The sequence below is a fragment of the Hetaerina americana genome, unplaced genomic scaffold, assembly GCF_022747635.1.
Source record: "Hetaerina americana unplaced genomic scaffold, ioHetAmer1.1.p SCAF_35, whole genome shotgun sequence".
Lineage (NCBI taxonomy): Eukaryota > Metazoa > Arthropoda > Insecta > Odonata > Calopterygidae > Hetaerina > Hetaerina americana.
Window position 1 is genome coordinate 2,524,292 of NW_027286930.1, and position 25,872 is coordinate 2,550,163.

The window sequence follows — 25,872 nt, forward strand, 5'->3', positions numbered from 1 at the left end:
TATTTGAAATCCAATTCTTTTACGTTTTATTTTACAATTGCTTTTTTTATATTTTTATTTTATATGCTATGGGGGTAATTACGTAATCATTTTATCCCCTGTATGGACCTCTGATTTTGAATTAAGAAATATTTCATCAATTGATTTGAGATATTTCTTGACTCATAATACTATGAGGTCAATGAATAATTGGTGATTAACTACCCTTATATTACTCACACCTTCACAGTATTTGTATCAGCAATACTGCTAATTGTTTTTGTCTTTCTCATTTTTTCAAGGTATTCAACCGAGTTAAGGTAGGTTTTTAATGTGGATCTTAAGGGCTATATACTACTATCTAACATGAGAACTTCCACTTGCCCTATATTATTTCTTTTCTCATTTCCTCCTAACTCCTGCCTGCCTTCATGCTGTCTAAAATGCCTCCTCTCTTCCTTCCTATACCCAACTTACCCTGCATTTGCCCATTCATCATGTCATTTAACATTCCACTACCTTTCCTTATTTCCTCCACCCATTTTCTCTGCCTTTTTTTTATTTCTCCTTGCAACTTACTCCCTTTGTTCACTTTAAATAAAACGTATGTATTGTCTTTCTCTCTTTTCAACTTTTCTCTATTCATTGCCACACTTGGATCTCAGAAGCCTTGAATCTACGGTCCATCCATATTTATCTTGAGAAAGATGGTTGAGGTGGTTTCCTGTTGCCTTTCTAAATAGTGATTTTAATATGACACCAGCAGTATAAATGATTCCTCCATTTGAGCCGCTTTGGGCCACCTATCTGATAAATGGGCATTGCATGGACTACCCTTTGCCTAGCATTTGCCTTTTGACCAATCCAGTGTACAATAGTTGACCCTACTAGAAGCAATCATCATTGCCCTTACCAGTGCAGCCCAGCCCTAAGGGTCAACAGAACACTCAATCCTTTCCATCATGTCAAGGTTGTAGACAAGAAGGTGGTAAAAGGGATACTGCATTAAAAGACATCATAGCCACCTCATGACTCACATTATGTAGTTACATTATGTCTCCACGAAACAGAAAAGAGGGTCCTCGAGTACAGATAATTTTTTAAATTTTATTTTTGAAGATTTGGCCCCATCCTTTAAGTGACAAGATATGTAATACAACAAGTAGTGGAGGTACTAAAATGTTACATTCTCAGTAATGGGAAAGCAAAGCATTACAGATGTAAGCACTGCCTCGTTGAGGACAATTTATAGGAGATATTACTGTTAACTCTTGGAGTATTTTACTTTTTTAGTAAAGGTTTTGTCTAGAATGAGCAGATTCATGAAAGTTGTTTTCTTGAGTGGGCAGTAAAAAGTTTGGAGGACTTGAGTGCATGCAAATTCCATTGTTGATAGCAGTGTTTACATAAAATCCAAAAGGCATTTTTGTTATATTTGGCCTGAACATAACATTTAAATATTTATGCGGTACATAACCGAGGAAGCATATTTGCCAGTAGTGCCCTTCATATACCATAAGGAGTTGAAGCGGTTGAAAGTGGAAGGATTCCTGATTAATGTAAAGCAATGCTATAAATTATTAAATATCTAATATTTTAACAGGAAATGAAGTTCTGGATAACTCCCAAGAGATAATTGAGCAGCTGTACAGGAGTCAGCGACAGAATAAGTTACAAGCCAAAAGTTATGGTAAAAAGATCTTTTAAATTATATTTTTACAGAAGTATTACAATTTTCAAAGTGAATAATTTCTGTTATATCTATCTTTTAGGTCAGGGTGAATCCAATGGAAAAGTTCCGCAATCGGCTGAAGTTAACAGCCAAAGTTCTGTATCATCAAAGGTAGGGAAAAATTATTGGAATCAGTCTTAGCATAATTATGCATTGATAGTGCATTTTTCCTACCCTCAAATAATATTATTTAATGATCTTATTAAGAGTACCCTTTCATTTTACAAATTTCTTCCTCATAAATGCACCCAATGTTTTCCAAAACCCTTAGTTGCTTCTGCAGAGGTTTTCAGGGGGTTTTACTACTATTTTCTGCCCCTTCTGATGCGAGTAATTTGTGTGTGGCTAAACTGAGATGAACTTGCACTTTAAAATGGCATTTATTGTATTTTGTAAATTATTCATTAAAATTTTATTTACCTATATGAAGTACCATTTGAAAATGATCCTGTACTTTGAACCATTCCATCCTTCTATTGTGTAAGCTCTTTATATTTAATTTTTTGTATTTATCTTAGGTTTGTGATGCAATACCAAGTCAAGAAGAAAATGATTTATCAACTCTTGGTGTGCCATCTTTCCTGCTGAAACCGGACAATACAAGGAGCGAGGCTGGCAGCTTTTCTGATGTATCTTCAGTTGACTTCTCTAAAGACTCATTTTGTGGTGAAGTTAGTGGAGAAATCGCTGCCATTATGGGCAAAGATTACCATTCATCTTTTGATTCTGGAAGGGTAAGGACTATATCATCTAATTTAGCATGTCAAAAAAACTTCATTATGTTGAATTAATGAGTGAGTTAGTCTCTCTGTTTCTTCTGGGTTCTCACCATGTGCTGCAGTTTGTGACCTTTTGGTCAGTGTATTCTGGTCAAAAGTATGAGACTTTGATAATGATCACCTTTGTGTAGGCCAACCCACCCAGTTTCTTTTTTGTATATGCCTCTATCATAATTGCTGAATTCCCAAAAGTGCCCAATTACACTTATGTGTCTAGGGTTCGAGTATGTGTCCCTCGATTCATGAAATTCGGGGTGGGTAAATCTGATTTCTTTCTGTGGCTAGCTCAATATTTGTACCAATTAATGTTAAAAATGTTCAATTCCAAATTACATTTATTTGAGAATTCTGTTCAATTTGTTTAAAGGACTCTTATTATCTCTCAATGTTTATCCTCATCTTATTTTCGTATATCATCCATTAAGGATATTATGTGGATGGTCATCAAATCTACTCAAGACTCTGCTGAACTTAAGTGTTAGTCAGTTGGTTTTTTACTAGTTTTATCCTAAGTTTGAATTAATGCTCATACAATTTTTATACTGTTCAGTTATGCCATTTTGTGCTAGTTAGGGATATTTTTTCTCTCTTCTTTTCTTTCTTCTGACAAATGTCATGCTGAATATTTATTGTCTTCCCTGTTATAAGTATTACATGATCTATTCATTTCTTTGCAGATATCTTTTGAGCCATGTGAGGTATCAGCTCGCTCCACATCTCTTGGGATGTCTGGTTCGGACTCAAAATTGTCAGATTCTAGTTCTAGATGCATCAGGTGAGTATTTTCAATGGAGATGTCTTCATTCAATTAAATTTGACCAGCAGAAACTGGCATGGCATGTTAACATACATGCACTTAAATTCTTTTTTTTTAGCGCAGTCTTAAGATTATCACACTTTGTATTTTATTTTTAATGAAAACATTGATATTAGGCACAGGGTGGATAGATCTTTCAATTGTAATAGTAGCAAATAGAATATAATTAGTTTTTAAATTTAAAACTCTTGGCTTGTTTGAAAATGTCCCAATGGCTAATTATCATACAAGTAGCTGTCAGCACTTGTTTTAACATAATAATTGTTGATACATAATCATGCATGACTTCGTATACAGGCACTAAACTGTATATGCCCAATGAACAGAACTATGGCTTACGCTTTATAAATTTAATTGTGAAGTTGCATATGAAAATCCTGTATTTATCGTTCCATGCCTCTAACATTAAATATCTGTGATTGATAATTTTTATGTAATCAGTTTAAACTGAAAAGGGCATGATAGGTCTTTGAAGGGGAAAGGAAAAGAAATGGGATGAGGAAAAACTGGAAGTAATCATGAATGAATTTCTGAGCTCTCATGCACATTATACAAGTCTGATCTGAAAGCTATCCAACCTGTGGCTGGGAAAAATATATTACTTATATGACGGCGTTGAAATCCTTATCCCCTTAAAATGAGGCCCCTTTCACCTCCAAACCCTTAGTCAACCAATCCTTCCTTTGCTGAAAACACTTCTGAAAGGCTTCTTTTTGAATGGTGTTCACCTCTGCTATCACCATTTGCATTATCTCTTCCGTAATCTCAAAACAACCAGAAGTTGCTAGCAGCCATGTCCGGGGAGTAGGGTGGTTGGTGAACGACTGGAATTCCGTTTCACCAAAAAAAACTATCAGATACAGGGCAGTATCTTTGCTCAACTTGTTCCATCAGCTTAAGAGAGATTGAATAGCAATGAACATGTATGACAGCACCTCACTTGGAGTCCAGCAGGCAGTGACTGTATCATGTAATAGTAGGAAAAAATTCAAACATGTGCATTAAGCAGTCTCCTTCCACTGTGCACAGTGATGACAAAAGAATCATATTATAATTCACTTACTGTAGAAAGATTTGTGTGAAAAGCATTTTTAATATAAAATTCTCCATTACAAAATCAAATATATATCATAATTTTTTATTTTCAAAACTACATGAAAATACTTGTGAAAGTATAAAAATGTGCACTTATTCATGAGATAGCGATATCCTGAATGGTATGAATTGTTTTGAAGCTCATTGTGATTCTGTCCCCTACTCTTTAATCCCTTTATTCTTTGCCATGGTTTGGTGTGTTATGATAAACATTAAAATCAATACATATTGATGGAATATATTTCAAATTTATCATTTCTGCAATTTTCAAATGGATATGCCTGTGTTCGTCCCTCTTTCTGGATTAGTCTCCGTAGGGTCATCAGGTCTACTGAGTGTCTTTTCTCAATGTTCTTGGCCATTCTGAGGCCTTTGGAGGCATGATAAAGGTCTGATTTCTATGTTGTGACAGAAAACCTTCTCCTTGAACTAATTTCACACATACTGCTCTGTTATGGCATTCCCCTTAGTTGCTGTCAGAGGTATGCATTTTTACATACACACTCTTAGATTCCTCAGACTTCTAACATTCCTTGGTAATTTCTTTGATTGCATTCACCCTGTTCTGTCAAACCATTTATCCCTCTATCATTGTATTGAGCAAACAGCTCTAATCCTTTTCCTCAATTTGACTGAACCAGAAAGGCTCACTTCTTTCATGTTTGCAAATTACCAGTGCATTTGATCCACATTCTTTCATTACTCTCTCATTCCGCAACGTTTCTTACTTTTTTTCTGCAAACTTTCCTCAGCATATTGCAGTTAGCTGAAATTTCGGTCATTCAACGCAAAAAATCTATACTTAAATTATCTTATATAAAGACCAAGTTTCAGAACTATAAACCAGTGTATCAAATAGGAGTTGTCATTATCTTTAAAAAGTCTTTTTGAGGTCCCTGCATTATATCTCTGTGTAAATGCTTCTTCAGCTGTTGAAGTGCATCTCCTAATACCCTAACGACTGCACTAGCTGCAGTGGTCTGAAATACCTCCAAAATAGTGAAGAAGTGAAGTGAAAAAGTGAATTATGACTGATCTTCTCTAATTGGATGGTCTGCGGTCTATTCACATTGGATAAAGAAAATTATCTTTTAAAGTAGTAAAGAAGAAGTACTATGAACTTTAAACACCTATGTATTTCCTTTTTACTGTAATAGTTTTTGTAAATTTTGTGCCGTGCATTGATATTTTGCAAATTTTATATTATTACAGTTGGAATGACATGGAGAATGGAGATATGAATGAATTTTTTATATCAGGTCAGTTTCAGTTTTTAATACCATTATGAAATAAGGCAATATTTCAGCAGGTTGCTTCAGGATGAGAGGGTAATTCCAAAATTAGGTCTTTGATTATCTTATAAATCATAAGAAACATCTGTTTTCAATAATTGATGTACAGTTTAAAGTTTGAATATCTCTATTTTTCTAGAAATTTTCTGTTTCGGTTAATGTATTTTTGTATATGTCAGGGCATTATTATTTTTTATGGGTGATGAAACCTGGGTGTTCCACTTCACAACAGGGACCAAACAGAAATAAATTGAGTGGCAACATTCTCTTTGCCCAAGCTGCGAACATTCAAGCAAACACAATCTGCTAGCAAAATCATGGCAGATGTGTTTTGGGATTGAGACCTAGTATTGTTGGTCGTCTTCATGGCTCCAAGGACCACAATAAATGCTGACGGGTAATGTGAGACACCTAAACAACTCACACAGGTGATTCAGATCCATAAAAGGAGAAACATTGAGAAAGGGCGTAAGCCTTCTTCATGATAACTCTTGCCCTCAAGTCACCAGTGAAATTGTCGCTCACATGCAGCAGTTTGGATGGCTCATCCTCACCCACCCACTATAGTTCAGACTTGGTACTCACTGATTACCACAGGCTTCTTTAGTCAAAAGAAAATTTGTCCAGAAGGTGCTTCAGTGATGATGATGATGTGAAAGATGAAGTCATACACTCCCTCAACACCTACAAAAGTGCATCTACCAAAATGAAAATTATAAAGGAAAATAGAGGAATGTTTAAGCTTTAAATTGATGTAGAAATTATTTAAAATGTTTCTTTTTATTTCTAAAAAAATGATCAATTTTGGGATTACCCTCAAGTGTTGCACTTGCCTTCTTGGTAATAATACAGTAATGGGTAAACATGATCCAATCATAGAGCTATGCATACCTGTTGAGGGTTGTGATAAAATACTTCATCACTTTGGGATTTTATATGAATTTTCCTCATGCTTTCTGTGATCTGATTAATCCTTGAAAGACTGGTATTTTCTACAATGGACAATGGATTTTGAAAAAATGACTACTTTCATTAAGTTATAGTCTCTCCTGTTCCTAAGACAAAGTATTTATTCCTGAGTAGTATTCGTAGAAGGTGTGAAATACAGTATGACTGGTGGATTGTATATTACAGAAAATATTGTGGCATAAATTTGATACAATTGGTAAGAGTTATTCTGGTTCTACAATGTTGTAAAAATCCTAGATTTAAATCATTTCATAGGAAGTGTCATATTAATTATATACCTTTTGAAGGTGCAGAATGTAGTACCCCTAAATTTGAAATATTGGAGTTTCACTGAGGACATGAATAGCCCTGATTTTATTTCCATTCTCTGAGAAATCGGATGGTAAAAGTAGCCATGTTTGTAATGGAATTACAATTCTTTTCACTAAATTTTTTCTGGAATGTAATGTATTTATTGGTAAGCTTAGGTTTTACTGAAGTTATAAATATTATTTACTATAAGTTAGTCCTGTATCCTATAACATCCACACCACAAATTGAAAAGCTTCAGGCATGATGTGGTGGAAGTCAAACAGAAAACTGGTCTTAAAAAAATGTTATCAAGTGGAAAAGTGCCACGGTCAGTAATTCATCATCCACAACACAATGCAGTTATCAACTTAGTCATTGTTTTGATAGACAAGGGTAGAGCTCGCACAGTACTAAGTCCAAGGCTTATGAAATTTATACCCCAGGGTATGGGGGTCAGTTCATTTCCCTCTGCCACCTGAATTTTTCCCAGGAATATCTTGTATTTGAAAAATCACTCAGCCTGGGTGAAGCTGATGGTGCCCATTGGCATCCCTTGGAATTAAACTCAGCTCCTTCAGTCAGTAGCTTAGTACTCTACTCACTTGACTGAAACATCCCTTTCCTACAAAATATTTGATTTTGTATGGTTATTAATGTAAATTGATCTAATTATATAAATTAGCATGTTTTATTATCAATGAATTTGATGTTTTAATCATTGTACAAACCCTGTACCAAAGGGAATAAGTATTATGTGAGGACCAGGATAAATTTAAGGGCCATCAGGGGGGGGGGGGGGAGAAAGAACTTTGAAGCATTGTACTTTTGGATTTAAAGTTAATACTTTCAACAGATGAAGAGGGAATGCTGAAACAACTGGAGAAAGATGAGAAATCTTTTGTTGCTGACTATTTGCCTCCAATCAATCCAGATATGATACCAGATCCTAATTCTTCAAGGCTTTCAGCTTTTTCTGACGTGCACGATGAAGAGAAAATTATGGTCAGGTATGAGGTGTTGATATAATTTTTAAATGTGTTATTTGTTATCAAAAGGTTCATTTAAGAGGTATCTTAGAGTGAGTGATTTCAGTACTGTTGGTAATAGTCAACTCAGGGTAAGTTGAATTGAATCTCAGCAGCATACTGTGGAGATGGATTAGGTCCATCTTGGATAAAAAGGGATGCAGTGCTGAATCAGAGGGGAGAGAGATATGAACAGGAATACTGAGGGGAAAGATAAAAAGGGATGGAGAGATTCTATTAATGATTTACCTGTTGTCTCTGATTGTGTACTTAATTTTGTTGTTGCTTGGTGACAGTCTTTCATATTCTGGTACAGCATACATATTTCATTCTGTCCATGTTGAATTCCATATCCTTGTGTGTGCAGCTATCTTTACAGCATTTCTTTTGCCTTAATCCTGCGAGTGTCATGTGTAATTGTTTGATTCTGGGCAAAAATTGCAAGGCCTATTTGAATGAGAGTTGCAGAATTGCAAAAGTTGCAGATTATGCCTGTAAAACTTTATTATTCATAATAATTTTCTGACAGTTAATAAAACTCGTGCATTGAAGTGCAAAAGAGAATAAAGCATAAAAATAAGAATTGTTATTTACACTTAGAGCCATCAAAAAAAGTCTTGGGCGATGCTGACTTTTTTGGGAAAGTTCATCAGCGTCGTTCAGCATAAAAGGTTGATAGTTTCTCATGTCTGTTTATTATTTAATTCTTTGTACTTTTCCATAAGTCTGTTAATTTTCTTCTATTTCCTTCTCTTAACTTTCTCCTTGATCATCTCGTCTTTAATAAATGGCATCCTAAATCTCCTATCAAGCATTTTCATAATTTTATTTGCAACTTTTATTACTCTTTTCAATGTATTTAATATTATAACTCTAATATGTTATATCCATCCCTTTGCCCTCTTTCAAGTTTTTATCCACTGTTCTGATATTCCTTTTTTTATCTCAGTCAAAACTTGAACATTTTGTTTAATTATACTGCTTCCTTCTTGTATTTTCTTCAATTTGAAATTACAATTATTGATCCGCGAGTTATGATCTGAATTCTCAGCCATTCCTGGGGAATGTGTGAACTGTGCGTTTTCTATGTGTAGCTATGCTCAAATATTGTAGAAATGTGTTGGTAGTTATTATCAGATTTATTCTCCTGTAAGATTCAATTTTTTCTTCCTAAAGTGCTCTCTTTTACATTTACTTCAATAGCAAGTAAAGCAGCTTGAGGATACGTACCATATCTAGGAATTGGAGAGTAAAATGTCTCTCTCATATTTTATCAACCCACATAATTGTCTGAATAATTACCCTTCATTTCTCGAGATTACTCTTGTCTGTCATATTTTCCTTTCCTTGCTTAGCCATTCACCTCTAATGAAATAAATTCATGTGCTTTGGGCCATACTGTATGTAGTTTGTTAAACTCAAAGAGGACATCCTTCTCAATTATTTTGGTTTCTTATAATATGTGGTTACTAATGTTGATCTAATGCAAGGATACATTATTACACAAATGTTTTTTGCATACTATTTTGACCAGAACTATGAATAACAGAATATCTTTCCTGTCATAAACGTTGGTAAATTGAAGGTTTGAAAAAAGAAAATATTTGCTGGTCTTTATTATATGTAAGTAATATGCTATTGTTGCTATAAATTTTAATCTCTTGAGGAACAAAAGACTGATGAAATCCATGCAGTGGAATGTCTTTTGCAGGTCCTTAAAGATTTGTAAAAATATTTTCGTTAAATTCGCCTAGCCTAATAGTATTACAGTAAAGAAAAATTTATTTTTGTTGCCAGGCCATCTTGGATTGGATTAGAAGGCGGAAGTGATGATCCCATTAATATATCAATTGGACAGTATTTTCGCATGAAAACTGAAGTTTTACCTAGTAGCAGCACCGGACATCTCACACCAGATCAGAGGGTAAGTTTAAAAAAATACAACAAAACATAATTTAAATGATAGGAAAATTGGAGAAAAATATGTATAAAGAAATATAAATGATAATAAATTTTTAGGCATTTTTAAAATAGTGAAGGTAGTCCAACAGTTATTCCTCTGTGGGGATTATTTATGCTTACAGAAATAGCATTGTGAGCAATGGGCATTAATGAGATAATTATTTTGAGAAATGATGTAATTTTCTGATTGGACAGTCATATGTGAATTCTCACCAACCATTGAGTTGCCAGCTAATGTAAAGACTGCAAAATTCTAATTTGAACACCCATGATGTGCATAGTTTTGGCACCGTTTCCTATTTCAATGTATTGGCAAAATCCAAATGGACCCTCATGAGTGACAGTTGGAAGAAGGGGCGAGGTGATGACGTTTGATGTAGCATTAAGAATTTTGGGAATGATTGCCGAGGACACACATCATTTTATTTATTTTGATAGCTTCAGGAATAAAATGGTAAACTGGGTATTTGCTAATAGTAAAACTAGGCTGGGATAAAATTGAACTAGGTTAAACCTGCTACTACTTAAAGGGCTTAATCTTCATTTTTATATCCTGGGAAGTAGTGGTGTATAAAGCTTTGATTTTTACAGAATAACTGCTGGATGTGTAATGTCTCCCACCCTGTCATATCTTGGTTCATGATGTTGAGTTAATCAGATATAAGGGTGTAGGGAATGTGAACTCACTGATATTTTTTGATTCTATTTATTTTTAGTGATAGATGTGTATAATTCAGTTTCCTACAGTGCGTTGGAGTAAACAATGACTAAATGGATAAACTGTCAAATTTCAATCACCTGTAGTGGGAGAGGGATATGATCATCACTTTATCAGTTCCATAAATGATACAATGTAAGCTTGAAACACTCGATCATATTTCAGCTGTGATTGAGAAAAAGTTAATATTTTGATTAGAATTTTAAAAGGAAAGTTTTTTTCTAACAACAAGCACCACCAGTTAGCTAAATACTGTTCTACAGATGTTTATAAAATAATTTTAGGGAACTCACTTTAAATAAGGGCTTAGTAATGTTTTTATTACTTTTTGGTGTATGGGTAATTTGTTTGTAATTATTTTTCAGCCAAATTTTGGAATGAAAATTACCAGCCCCAGGAGAAAAGAAAAAGGCATTCCATTAGTCTCAGATTCATTTAATGAATCATCTAGGGAATCAACTTGTGAATCTCAACAAAAATTAAATGTCACTCAAGGTGAAACATTTTTTTAGCTGTTACCCATCCAGTATTTCCAGAACCAGATAATTGCCTTATTTTATGTTGTTATTTTGTTCTTGAAATAATTTATTTTTAGCAGTTAATTTAATCAATGTAATTTGGTTGACAAAATGTTTTATAGTTGATAAAGTAATAATATTTAATTTCTGAAGCTTTTTCTATTTCAAAATGTTGAACCCTTGCAGTGATAACTCCAAAAGAATCTCCCATGCCTCCTAGAAATGAAGTGGACATCAATGAATCATCCCCGGAAAGTATCAGTCCTACGTCTGTGTCCATTCCAAGTTTATCCTACATCGATAAAATTCTTCAAGAAATAGATTCAAATGACTCGCCCAATACAATGGCAAATAAGTTTCTCGGGTATTCATCGCCTTCAAATTCACAAAATTTGGATAATGCTAACGAGCACTTGGCTGATAACAGGGCCAAGAACAATATAATAGAAAAAAATTTAGATGATAATATGCACCTGAAAGACTTAAAAAAAAGTGGATTGCAGACTCCGAAAATACTTGTGACTAAGAGCACAGGCCAAGGTTCTGGGCGAGGTATTTCATATGCAAGGAGTACATCTACCAGAAAGAATCTTGATGAATCGAAAGATGTCAGAAGCATGAAACACGAGATACCTGATTTGGTCAAGAAACTAAACTCTCTAGAAAGGAGAGGCCAGAAAGATAAAAATGCCCTTAAGAATGTATCAAGTTTAGTGGATAAGTTGAAGAGCAATGTGGCTGGTCCTTTAGACTGCTCAGCCCTTTATGAAACTTTGAATAATGACCTTGTTATTGAAGGACCTCTTGACTGTGAAACGACTGTCAGCTTCTCAGAAACACAAAGAGGAGCCCTAATGGCCCAAGGTAATGTTGAAGTATTTCTATTTGGTTTTACTTTTTTAAGCATATATATTTGGATATATTTCCAATGAATGACTGAATAAAATGTGGGTTCTGCATTTGTCATTGTACCCCTAACACAAATGTATAATTCTGTTCCCTCCTTCACAGAATGCAATGGAGGCAAATGCTGGATTGAGATTCCTGAGGAAATTTTGATAGCAGGGGATGAAAATGAGCTGCAGCAGCAGCTTTGTGTTGGTCTTGGCTTTTCTGCATTTGTTCCTCTTGTGAACCTCACGAACAACTGGCTAATGTACCAGGTGTCACCTTTAAAGGATTCAAATGGGGAAGATATTGTATTTCAGCAGCTGCCAATCAAGACCCTTCTAGCCCCAGGAAGTAATGCAGAGTTTGAGGTAATTTAAGTGAAAACAGTTTATTACTTAAGCACTGTAGGTATAGCAGCAATCAGATTAAATTTTGATTTCTGGCCAGAAAAAACATTGTTGTTTATCTTAGTGGTGAGAGAATCTTGGATTAAATGAATTTACAACTTGGTATATTAAAATTTTATTAAAGCATTTGGTTTAATGTTACTGTTCATGATGAATGTTGATATTTTAGTACACTCCAATAACAAATTATTTTCTTCCCTGTGGGGAGACTCATTTAATATTTTTAATAAGATATGACCAATGAATAGAGAAGTTGTGAAGTCCTGGGTACAACATGGCATTTTGCCAATCACTCTGACCCTCCCTTAATTTAACCCAAATTACTTCCTAATGAGAGTACATTAGATCAACTTAAATGTCCACCAATTTGTATGAATTTCAGGTGAAAGGCTTGAAAGTGTGCTTTCACCTATTGCGTCACTTTTGTTGGATAGGTAGTAAAGTGGAAGTGGAATAACCAGCCCCCAAAAACTTGTACCATTAATTGGAAACTGTTACATATTGGGAGTCATGAAGGGGACTTTAGTGTTAGCAACAATTTATAATATTTTAAAGAGTTATTTTGTAGATGAAAGTTTTGTGAAATAATGCTGAAATTTTATTGTATAATTTTATTTTTCATGGTCATGGTTTCATTAAAATATAAAGTTATCTAAGTCTATATTGCTTGATGAGTGAGCTTAAGACTATGTTGCTTGATGGTGTTGCATCTCAACAAAACCATGGTTATGGAAAATAAAATTACTTGTAGAAATTACTGTGTTATTTTACTTTTCCTATGAAAATTGACAGTTTTTCTCCAAGTAATGCTCAAAACTTTCTTTTATTTCCAATTACAACTATTTGCATCATGGACATCTTCAAACCTGGGAAATAAACTTATAGCATAAATACTCTAAAAATATTATCTAATGCATTTGGAAAATTATTTTCTTAGGAGCATTTTATTTAGACACATTTTGATTTCTTAGCATTTCTATGGCTGTAAAACTGCAGTACACAACGTGCTGTCATACTACTTGATTGTATCCTTCTGCATTGGCTTGTTAATCACTGATCGTTGGTATTTGGTAGAAAAAATCAAATAGAATTTACCTTTATTGCATGGAAAAGTTGACACTTCCCCACAACAGCAGTGATGCAACATTTGAACCCACTTAAACTTTGTACCATCTCACATGCTGTTTGTTATTAGTTTTCGCTTTAAAAAGATCTGTACGTACTTGTTTAGCTGATTAATTATTCTCATATTTTTCTTTGCATCGTTTCTCTATTTTTTTATTTCAACAACTTTCTCCTGCAAAATGTGAGATTTGTTCCTTCAAGTTACTTTAATTTTTTACTTAGCCTTCTTACTTATTGATAAAATCAATATTTTATTTTATTTTGGTTTAATTAAATCCTATGCCTCTCACACTATTATTTTTTATGTGCTTAGGTATAAGTCTATTACTAAACAGAAAATTGAAGCAAAAACTTTTGCAAATTTGTCTCATAGAAGGTTTATCGATCAGTTAATGCAAATGTAATTGGCTTGTATGGCATGTACCCTGGACATTACTTTTTATAAATAAATTATGGTGAAAATATATCAATGCTTTCAATATAACTGGACTATTCTTGATACTATTTATCTCTGGTTGTATACAACAAAGTACTGAATTTTTCCAAGACAATGATGATTAACCCTAGTAAAGAAAAATAAATTCTAAAAACCTTTCCAAAATTTTGTTTAAATGAATGTTAATAAATCCAATTTTTGGTGTGACATGTATAGATTTGTCAATCGTAAAAAAGTAATTTATCTCACATCATAGAGAGTTCCTTTTTAATATATCTTTATAAATAATTTTATTAATTGATATTAATTTCATATTGTTCTTTTCAGGTCATCATTGCACCGAGACATGCTGGAAAGCATTCAGTTTCATTAAAGGTTGAAGTGACAAACTTCATGGCTGAAGGGGATGCTCCTAACCAGACATATTGCACCAAACTTACACTTCACAGTAGTATCCCTAAGGTGTGTTTTGCTAAGTATTAATATAATAATAATAATAATACTTTATTCATTTTAAAAATGGTACAACCATATTAAATGTCGTCAATCATAATATTACTTAATATATAAACATAAGTTCTTAAATGTGATGAAGATTGTCACAAAAGAATTCATCCAATGAGTAAAGTGGGTGAGCAAGTAACCAGGTATATACCCTATTCTTGAAACTCTGGATACCATCTGATTTCAACTGAGTAGGCAGATAGTTATACAGTCGTATGTTCATATTGTGAAATGTGTTGTAAGTTGATGACAATCTACAATAAGTAGTATTTAGATTCGATTTACCTCTTGTGGAATAGTTATGGATGTTGGATCTTAATTGGTAAGTTTCTAGATTAACTTTCACATGAATCAGAGCCTTAAAGATATACAAACAAAATACAGTCATGATTCTATACCTAATAAAAAAAGGTTTGCAGGAATCACGTGGTGGTATATTAGCAAGAGAGCGAATAGCTCTCTTTTGCAGTAGCAAAATTTGTTTAACATGAGGGGAATGACCCCATAACTCAACACCATAATTCAAATGACATTGAAAGAAGGCATGGTAAAGTGTTAAACGATACTCATTTGAAATGATAAAGTTGAGCTTTCTTAACATATAAACAGCTTTACTAAGTTTATTACAGGTCTGACTGATGTGAGTCTCCCAATTAAGTTTTGTATCAATATAAATTCCTAGTATTTTAGCAGTTTCAATATTAGTTGTTTTTGATTTAAGACTGCACACAATATGCTGAGTTTTGTTAGTATTTAATTGTAAATGATTAACATCAAACCATTCCTTAGCCTGTTTTTGGGTAGGGCTAGATCGTAACTTTGCATCTTCTGGATGTTGACACTTTTGTACAAAAGTAGTGTCATCAGCATATAAAACAGATCTAGGTTTCATATTACAGGGCAAATCATTAATCATGATAATGAAAAGTACTGGGCCAAGCACAGAGCCCTGTGGTACACCACATTTTACTTTAAGAGCTGCAGACCGACAGCCATCAAGTTCAACCAATTGGTGGCGATCATCCAAATATGACTTCATTAGTTTCAGTGCAACTCCCTTAATACCATAATATTCTAGCTTTGTTAGTAATATTGAATGATTAACACAGTCGAAGGCCTTACTAAGATCACATAGTGTCACTGAGACTGATTCCTTTTCTTCAAATGCATTAATGACATAATTAACTATGGACTCTACTGCCAAAATTGTAGATTTCCCAGATCGAAAGCCGTACTGGGATTTGGAAAAGAGATTATTTAACTCAAAAAAATTACATATTTGATCTTTCATAATAGCTTCAAAAATTTTACCAAAAACGGGGTCTATGGAAATGGGGCGGTAGTTAGCTAAATCATCTTTATCACCTTTCTTATAGACAGGTACTGTTTTGGAATATTTTAGAGCCGTTGGAAAATCTCCTGTCTCAAAACATAAATTGACTAACATTGCTAATGGTTCCGCAATGAGCACAATAATGTCCTTTATTAGGGAGTTAGAAAGACCATAAATATCCTTACTGTTGGATTTTTTAAATTTTTTAACAGTCGATATAATATCAAGTGGAGTAACAAAATTCCATTTAAAATTTAAATTATTCGGAGGAAGATTTTGCAGCATATTACCAATATTGGCAGCATCAACTTTTCGAGAGAACAAATTGTCTTCAACAGCTTTTAAGAAAAAATTATTTACAGCATCTGGGGTGAAAGGAAGATTTTCTTTTCCATTACCATGACCAACTTCTTGATTGATTACACTCCATGCTGCCTTTTGTTTATTTTTTGCATTCAATATAAAATCCTTGTAAGCATTATTTTTTGCACACCTAACTAAATTATAATAATCTCTTTTGTATTTCAAGTAGGCCTCTTTGTCATGCCGGCTTCCACTGGTTTTGTAAGAGTGATAGTAACTAAGTAAATCATTTCTAAGAGCTATAAGTTGGTAGTTAAATTTTTATTGGCACCTTTTGGAATTATGTTGACTAGTGTTGTATATAAAAATTGATATTCATTGTGAAAATAATAAAACCTTAAATTTAGGGGATTTTCATGTGCAACAAATAATAGGGCCTGGTTTTGGTAAAATGTTTGAGTGAGGTAAAATAAATTAATTTTAATATCTTCTCTCCAAAAGGCTTTACCTTGGTACCTTAATATCCTCATCTCTTTATCCTATCCTTTTACCTCCTCCTCCTACTCTCCATTCCTTTCTAGTGCTTTCACCTACTGTTAGATGTTCCTACTAGCTAGAATGATCTGCAGATGTAGATGAAAGAGCTTATATAAATAAAATATTTTGACTAATTTTTGTCAGCCTATCAACCAACTTATCATGATTGTTCATTTGTAGGTCGTTCTAATAAGTGATGGTATGAATGAACTTAAGGATAGAGAAACTTTAAATTTTGGAGTTCTTCCAGAGGAATGTTCCAAAATACTGTCATTACACTTGTTAAATGCTGGAAAATCTGATATACCAGTGCGAATAGTCATTGAAGAGGTGAGTGAATTTTTAAAATTAAATTTGCATATTTTATCATATTGACTGGGTAACTAGTTAATACCTTGGATCAAACTTGGGATTTATTCCAGTTGGTTTCAAATATAATTTTTAATGATGAAATTTTTGCAGATGCCTGAAGCTTATCAACCTTTTGGTATTTGCAATGCCTCAAGATTGCCCATAAGCAGTGATAGTATTCTAAGCAATGTAGATACAGATAAACTGCATCAGTGTGGTATTAATTTTGAGAAAAAGGATCTACTGTCCTGTGATCTCAGTGGGAGTGGTTCAAATTCCATGGTTACAATTTGTCTGTATTTTCGGCCACCCAGGATTGGAGTGAATTCCCTAAATGGTAAGTTTTCTTTGGGATAAGATTAATAAGGGTCTAGTGTTGAAATTTAGAGTTTGTTGGTGCCTTAATCTTTTTGTTTCTCTGTACATAAGTGCTGTCATTAATTCTTAGAATTTTCATTTTGAAAGTGTTTACATGGGTGCATTTTCACCTGCTCTAAATTACTTAATGAAGTCAGTTTCATTATTTGCAAGTAAATGATTCATTGTTATCCCTAAATGGTTATAACTTTTACTGAAAGGTTCTTGTGAGTTCTTATCATTTGAGGTTATTCCTATTTTTATTTGTTCAAAATCCTTTTATTAGTTACTCTATCTCATTTTTGATCAGATCAATTTTTTCTTCAGTGGCTCAATCCTATGAAATGTTGGCTTTAGTCTGTACTTGCATGAGGTAGTTTTTATAAAGAACCTTCGGATTTTTTTCACATAGTTTATATTAATGGGATAATTTAGAAAGTAAAAAATTTGAAATGTTTCATGCTTCAGAAGTTCAACAGTGCACTATATTTTTCTTTTGCAGTTAGTAACGAAGTAACTAGACTCTCAGCCAGGTTGAGAGTTGAGTTGGATGTGCCTTTAAACTGTGTGTCAGAATTTACTGTTCTCAAGGAAGTTATACTTACTGGCCAATTTGGAGTGACCAAATTAGAAGTGGGTATAGGAAGTGATCCATTAATCCTCAATTCAAAGGAAAGAAATGCCCAGGGAGCCATTGGAAGAGGTGCGGTGCCAAAACACAAACAAAATATTTTCCCACCAGTGACTCAACGCATTCCCATCGGCAATCAAGGAGCTATCCCATTGCATGTGACTGCCTACATTTCTCAGGCAAATGATGAAAAAAATAAGGTAAGAATGATTACTTTTGAAGCTTTGTTAACTAAAAGTACTCACATGGATATATTTCTATGAATTTTTAACTAAAATATCAAAAATTTAAGATATTGACATTTCAAATTTATTCTTGAATTGAAACAACTAATCGACGTTTATTACATCACATTGCATTCACTCCTGAAGAATTTTTAATGAACAGCTTTAAAATATTGGGTTCCTTAAAAAATTAATTTAATTGTGTTGAAGTTCAGTGTGATGAAATTTGTTTCTTTTGGAGCTGGTCATTTCATTTGATTTTGTTTAAAAAAGTGGTATATATGTGTATAAATTTCAGAGCATGGTGGTTATAAATTTGATATGTTAAATGTATTCTGACATAGCTGTTAGAATTGGTCCTGCATTCTTAGAAAAACGAATCTCCTTGGTCCCTGCACTCAATAAACAAACCACTTGTACTCCCCCTTAATCCCTCTCTCCTATCTCTGTTCTGGAATTACTATTCTAATTTTCAAATTAATCTATTGGCACACTCCCCTTCCTGCATATTTCTAGCTACGTGCTATTATTATTTGGTTGTCTACGGTTTAATCTAGGTTTTGGATGGACACAGACTGAGCACTTATGAATTTCTGAGCTTTACCTAACATGACCACCTGATACCCCAGAGAATAAACTCGACTTGGCGTTGGTTCTTCTCTTCATTCTATCTAAAATGGGTATCATTTTTCTCCCTTTATCTCACTTGCCTTACTTTATCCCAGTCTTAAAAATTACATCCCCAAGGAAAATGCTGTTTGTCCACTTTTCCTGCCTGCTCTGGATATCTCCCAGAAGCCCCATCTTCTCCCCCTTGTCTATTACTTCTTCCTTTGTTTTCCTTTCCATTTAACTTTTACCGTCCTTCATGCCTACAGCTCAAACTCCTCTGAGTGATACCTTTCATTTTGCCTCAACAACCAAGATTCCATATCGTACAAATTCACACTCTGCCTCAATTTTTTTGTCTTTTCTCTACATTCTTGCCCAACATCCTACCTCAATGTCCTTACCATCAACTCCCTCTTTGTGAAGCATTCTTTGCCTAATGCAATTCTTCTCCATATGCCCCTCTTGTTGTGATAATCTTGGTCCAAAGCACCTCTAGGATCTGTTAACTGTTCTAACTGCTCTAGTCCACGGCTTGCATGTAAATAGTTATATTGTTATAAATAGTTATATAGATTGGTTGGTTACCAATTTTACTGTTTAATTGTCTATGATTACACTTCGGACAAAAAATATCCTTTGCATTATGCCCCCAGGAAACTTGTGTGCATATGTATAAAATAAGTTCCTGTGAGAAAAGTAGTTCTAATGTGCAAAGGTTTAAAATTACAGTGATGGAAATGTGGAGGTGGCAGTCCACAAAAGGAATTCAGTAAAGATATCTTGTGGTGTATACATGTAGGTATAGTGTTAAGACTCAAGCCACAGTAAAGTTGTAGTGCTGATCATCTTAATGTGCCAAATTGAAATGCAGCCAGCGATTATAACCATGATGTTTCTGAAATGATTCATATTTGTTAAAAGAAAATGTAGTGCAGGTTGCAATCAGGGACTGCATCTAAATTTTATAATATAATCGGCAATTAAACATTTTTTCAAAGTAAAATGTTATGAAACATGATTACCAAAGGGCATGTTGTTGGATGGCTTTCGTGCTGCATCCTGAGGTGCAGTTGTTTGTTGGTTTATGGTATATGTGTTTGTATGAGAGTTGGATGAAGGGATTTCTGCATGTGTGTGTGCACTGCTGTGGGTGTAGTTTTCCATGTTGTTTTTGCATGTGGTATTGTTCTCTTTTACGGGTGGTGGCCTAACACCCCCCACCACCACCCTTGCAGCAGCTTGCGGGCTATTATGTAGATGTAGATGAAGGTCATTTTCTAATCAATAATCATGTGGGGAAAACTAAAATCAATGCTATATGATAATTAATTTTAGAATTGCTCCTATCCCATTTTTAGCCACCACCATACTAAAGTATAACTGTATTTTACATTTATTTACTATTAGTTTGTTTTACATAGTGTATCATGAGATTTTACTGCCATTTGTACATTGCTTATAATGCTACGCTTCATTCTGGCTGCAGGTTGATGATGAGATGACTGTAATTCCAGACAGTATTGACCTTAGACCTGGAGAACGATCTTCTTTGAGTGTGTCCTATCAGCCTGGGACAAAGATAGATTATGAATGCAACAGGTGTGTCTTTGTTAGTATTTCATATTTTTTATTGTTATTCCACAATAAGTAAGCAAGTGTTCGATCCACTGGCTAACTACTGATGAATTCAAGAAGTGAACGGTATCAGAGTAAGGGGGCACTGAATTGTGCCAGTTCAGAAATTGCGGTTGACTGGATGATTTAGAGAATATTTCATAAAATTCTGTTAAGTTGAAAATCCTTAAGAGTGAAAGGTAGATTTTGGGAGCATTCATCATTGAAAAATGGGGCAGTTGCACTATGAATTATAAAGAAGGAAGGATTGCGGGGGTAATTAGAAAAGTTCTTGGAATGGAATAGAAATAAATGACTTACCTCTGGGTAACTTTTTATTTTTAAATTCAGTCACCCTGTACACTAATGCACTTGGTCCAGCAATTTTCCAATTTCTTGATCCTATCTCGAAAATTAGATTTCTTCAGGCCTGCAAAATACCTGTGTACTTCAGCTGTCAGTTTTTTGTGTCCCTTTGTTGTTTTCTGGCCCTTTTTCGCTTATCTTTTGCTGTAGTAGGTCCAGATTGTTAGTGTAGTATTGTCCAGTAATCGTTTGACCAGTGAGAAGAGAATTTATCAATAGAATTCCTTTTGCATCCCAAAACACTGAAGCCATCACCTTTGCGGCCAATCATATTGCCTTTGCTTTCATTGGTGATGATGGATCAACATATTTCCACTAGTCTGTTTCTGGAATGTAGTATAGTGGACCCAAGTTTCATCTATGGTCATAAACCAGAATATTTTCTTGGTTTTTCTTAAAATGGGTCAAATGTTGTTTGTAAATTTCCATTCTGATACATTTTTAATCCTGCGCCAAGAGTGTGGCACCCATCCAGCAGATAATTTTCTCATGTCCAATTACACTGTTAAAGTGTGATATGCCTGTTTACATGACATTTTTAGTCACTCACTTTTTTAGTCAGCGACTATATCATTCATTTTAAAAACTATCAGTATTTCTTCCAGAATGGTAAGTACTATTTATGAAAAGATAGGAGTAATAGCATTCTATTGGTATCAACATTTCAGTAGAAACAATTTACTAACAGTATTGAATTATGATTCACAGCTAATTTTTGGGCTCTATTTTAAAAGAAGCTCAGTATAGCACTGAAGAGCATTCTTTTAGAAGTGAATGCCTTACTTAAAGCTTGTATGAGAGGGGGATTGCTATGGTTTGGTGGCTACCATACTGGCTTCCCACCCAGAGGACCGGGTTCAAATCCTGGAAATGGCAGATCTTTTTCTGTGATATCCGGAGCCCTACTTAGATGCTTTGTGATGAGCCCTTTGAGTGAGTACACCATCAATTGGATGGGGTGTCAAACTGGAGACCCCTTTGCGCCTTTTGTTAAGAGTAGGCTAATGCCAATGCTGGGTTTCTCTCCACCTTTCCTGTCTTCTAATCCATTCCTAATAGTACAAATGACATCAGCTGTCGGTCGTCTCTCCTAAATCTACTACTACTATTTGTTTGAGCCATTGATATACTATGAGTCACATTGAGAATAAATATATATTTATAATTTGGGCACATAGGCTCCTATGTATGTATGTACTTATTACTTACTTATGTGTTTATATGGATTTATATTTCATAAATTTCATCAAATATAAAAAGTTATCTTGAGAGTAAGACCCCTAGTAAATCATCCAACCTCTTAAATATTGGCCATTAGATGTACCTTTAGACAAATGTATGCCCTAATGGAAACTGGGGCAGCCTCATTGACTGGTGAGCTCAAAGTATATGTGCACCTGTATAGCAATTTGATTACGTATGAAAATTAAACAACTTTGAGTTAAAAAATTATCTCTCAACAGGATCCTGGTCCTCAAATTGAATCCAAATGGGCCAATATTCAGTTATAACTTAAAAGGTGTGTGTGTTCCTACAAAGTATAGACATTCTTGGGTGGAAGAGGATGTTATTCAAGCAGTTCAGCCAGCTGAAACTAGGTTGGAGCAAGTTCCTGTTTCACTGGACTCAGCACCTCAAATAATCCAAGCGACACGCACCACACTTGTGTGGGGAAGTGTGCCTCTCAATGCAGATTACTTGAAGTCATCCTTCCACTTAAGAAACCCCACTGCAGTGTTAGAAAAAGTGTCATTGGCTGTCACGGGAAGTGAAGATTATAAGGTGTTTTTGCTTACATTTTCTCGATTGCATGAAATGAAACATTATTGTTGTTTACTTCTATTGTAATATAACTGAGTCTTAAGTATATGTATTTAATGGCATTCCTTTACATTTCATAAATTTCAGTTGTTGAATCATGAGTCTGAGGTGGTTAGAAAAACATCATTTGATTTAGCTCCCAAGCAATCTCAAGTGGTCAGAGTGTTCTTTCGACCAAAAAGGTTAGGACCATCAGTTGGGAAATTAGAGATAACAATCTTTGATGGACGAGAACCTAGTAGGAAAATTGCATCTAAAATGGTAAGCAGCATGCTCACAGAGTGATTTCCTTAATACTTTGCATGCAATTGTGCCATTACCTGAAGATATTATAGAATTTTTTGGGTTAAAATGGTAATACTCTTTCCAAGAGTCTTTAGACTTTCATCGATGAATTTGATCGATCAATAATTTCTGACGTCCAAAAAGTCACCATTGCAGTTATAAATAGTGTGTCATATCTGATAAACTCAATCTAAATATTGAGTATTTCATGGAAATTGACTTCACATTTTTCACCTCTTCAAATATTTAGGTGTTCAATGTGTAGAAATATTTCTGTTGATAAGTGAGGAAATATGCTAATTTAAACATAAGTAGCCATGTTTTGCTGTATTTGAGATGAAAGCAATGGTTGGAGAAAGACTTCATTTGACATCACCTGATTTCAAATGAAAGTTCTTCAAGACATTCTTTTGAGAAGGCCTTCTTTTATTTTATTTACATTCAATTTTGTTTTGATATCTCAAAGCATCACTGGAAAGTGATGTGAAAGTATCATAGTTCAGCATCTTCCAACCATTCCCAGCATCCAAACATCCATTACTTTACTGAGTTATCTCCTTTCAGGATGAGAATGTGGCTGCATAAAGACTTTTGGAAAGCGAAGGGCACTTCTAAAGGAAGTTGTAAAATCTTTGCCATTGCATTTGAAATGGTATGTTTTGGTGTTCTGATTTAGATGGCATAATTGTATTTCATTACTATTTACGGAGACAGAGACAAGAAATGTATTGTGAATACTGATAACGTCGATTTAATTTTTTCAACCACTTGAATTTTAGTCTTTTAATTAGGGAATAGGTAAAGATTTGGGAATGTAAATGATTGTCTAATCGATGGATTTATCATTCACATTCAATACTTTCACTTAATCATATAAAATTTATGTGTAGGCACACAACCAGACTGTGGACTGTTTGCCAATACAAGCCAAATTCCCAACACATTTGGAAAACATTCTAAAATGAGCTGATATTGAATTGGATGAAAGACAGTTTATAGTTTTTAGAGAAATGTATAAAATTAACGATGTCACAGTTAAAAAACTCATATAGTCACCCTGATAGTTAATTGATTTGGTTCAACAGATATGTATAACAGAGGTCATTAATATTCTGGACAAACTTTTTTTCAGATGAGTCTCTATGGCCATGGGGGTTGCTCTAAAATTGAAGTAATTGCATTGCCCAAGGATATGGCTGGCCGGCCATGGTTGAACTTGGGTCTTATTTTCTCACATCCATTGGGTACAGGTGCTCTTGATTTTGGTACTCCATTGAAGGTCAATACCTCACGGTCAGCTTCACCATCCCAGTCTGCTCCATCTTTGAAAAGTAGATTACTCATCCACAATGCTGGCTCACTGGCTGCCTTTGTAAAAATAATTCCTTTGGCCCTAGGTAAGAAATTGTTTGAATAAAATGTAATAACCTTTTGGACTCTTTTATTGCCTGCTTTATAAAGAATTCATTTTTTCAAAGTAATTATTATATTGTGATTATGTAGGCTCAAACAATAATCTTAGTTCTATATTTTTTAAATGGCTGACAAAAGAGGTAAATGTCAATGGGGATGTGCACTTAGTGATCTATAAAGCAGCTCAGGGATTAATAATTTACAAGCTGGTTAAATATGTGTATTTTTCTAATGTTGTACTTTTGATCTTTTTTGGTGCCGATGGTGGCATTTTCTCTTAGAATAAACGGAAGCGCAAAGATGTCACAATTTATGATAAGTCTAGTATAATAATAATAATACATTTATTTGTCCGGAGATTTGTGTGTGTGTATGTATATATATACACACATATACATATACATACATACATACATAATACACTAGTATAATTACATATTAATTGTTTAAGCTGGAAATGACGCATAGCGACAATGCAAGGTATTCATTTACAGAATAGAACATATTATTTTTTAAAAGGTTAAACAGCTTTTTCTTGAAAACAGGTACTTTTGTTTCATATTTGATTTCATGGGGAAGTTTATTGAATAACTTTAAGCCCATTGCTTTGGGCCCATGGGCAGTATTGTGTGTCCTGACAAATGGTTGGTGCAGGTCATTGCAGGTTCTTGTATAGTGACTAGGGTAATTGTGGTTGGACTTGTACTGGGAAATATTACCCTTTGCATGTAAGATGACATTAAATATATATATGCAAGGTACTGGTAATAAACCAAGTCTTTTGAAGGGAGGTTTACATGGTGCATTGCAAGGAGCATTGCTCATAATACGTATAATCCTCTTTTGGATTTTGAAGATTATGCCCACATGGGGAGAGGAACCCCAGAAGAGGATACTGAAAGTAACACGAGAATAAAATTCACCATAATAAATGGATAGAAGGACCTCTAAATTTACAGAATATCTAATATTTCTAATGAGGAAGCATAGGGAGCTTAACTTGCTACGTAATTTGAAAATATGTTCCTCCCAAGACATGTTTTTATGCAGGATTACTCCCAGGAATTGGGTACTGGAATTTTGGGGAATGCTCACACCTTCTACATCTACTGAGATTGCAGATGAAACTTTCTTTTTATTATTAAAATAAATCAGGCTGGACTTATTTATATTGGGTTTTAGAAAGTTATGAAGACACCATTCATTGAAAATCTGAGCTACTTCGGCTGCTCTTTCTGTCAAACTGTCCAGTCATATGACAATTATGCATGGCAAGGGTTATTAAACATATCACATGTGAATGTCGTTACTCTCTGTTTGTCAAATTGCTGCTTGCTCGAGATAGAGTAGTGTACTAGGGTCTTGCTGAAAGTAGCAAGGCATGGATGCTTGTGAGATAATCTCAGCATTGTTTTATGCAAAATCTCCTAATCTTTGCACACAAATTACACCAAGTAAGAGAATTCAATCAACAGACTGCACTGG

At 34.3% G+C, this 25,872-nt stretch overlaps 1 protein-coding gene across 1 annotated transcript in view; it reads left to right on the forward strand.

The window, feature by feature from the left end:
- Positions 1–25,872, forward strand: part of spd-2 (spindle defective 2) — a 40,415-nt gene that overhangs the window by 783 nt on the left and 13,760 nt on the right. The window contains exons 2-19 of the mRNA XM_071589252.1: positions 1,583–1,669; positions 1,752–1,822; positions 2,230–2,445; positions 3,168–3,265; positions 5,615–5,661; positions 7,808–7,961; positions 9,777–9,903; positions 11,025–11,154; positions 11,364–12,041; positions 12,189–12,436; positions 14,364–14,498; positions 16,894–17,043; positions 17,176–17,401; positions 17,924–18,252; positions 20,375–20,487; positions 22,332–22,650; positions 22,777–22,950; positions 24,107–24,371. Of these exons, the coding sequence (XP_071445353.1) occupies positions 2,407–2,445; positions 3,168–3,265; positions 5,615–5,661; positions 7,808–7,961; positions 9,777–9,903; positions 11,025–11,154; positions 11,364–12,041; positions 12,189–12,436; positions 14,364–14,498; positions 16,894–17,043; positions 17,176–17,401; positions 17,924–18,252; positions 20,375–20,487; positions 22,332–22,650; positions 22,777–22,950; positions 24,107–24,371 (3,232 nt within the window). The 5' untranslated portion in view covers positions 1,583–1,669; positions 1,752–1,822; positions 2,230–2,406. The remainder of the gene's footprint in view (positions 1–1,582; positions 1,670–1,751; positions 1,823–2,229; positions 2,446–3,167; positions 3,266–5,614; positions 5,662–7,807; positions 7,962–9,776; positions 9,904–11,024; positions 11,155–11,363; positions 12,042–12,188; positions 12,437–14,363; positions 14,499–16,893; positions 17,044–17,175; positions 17,402–17,923; positions 18,253–20,374; positions 20,488–22,331; positions 22,651–22,776; positions 22,951–24,106; positions 24,372–25,872) is intronic.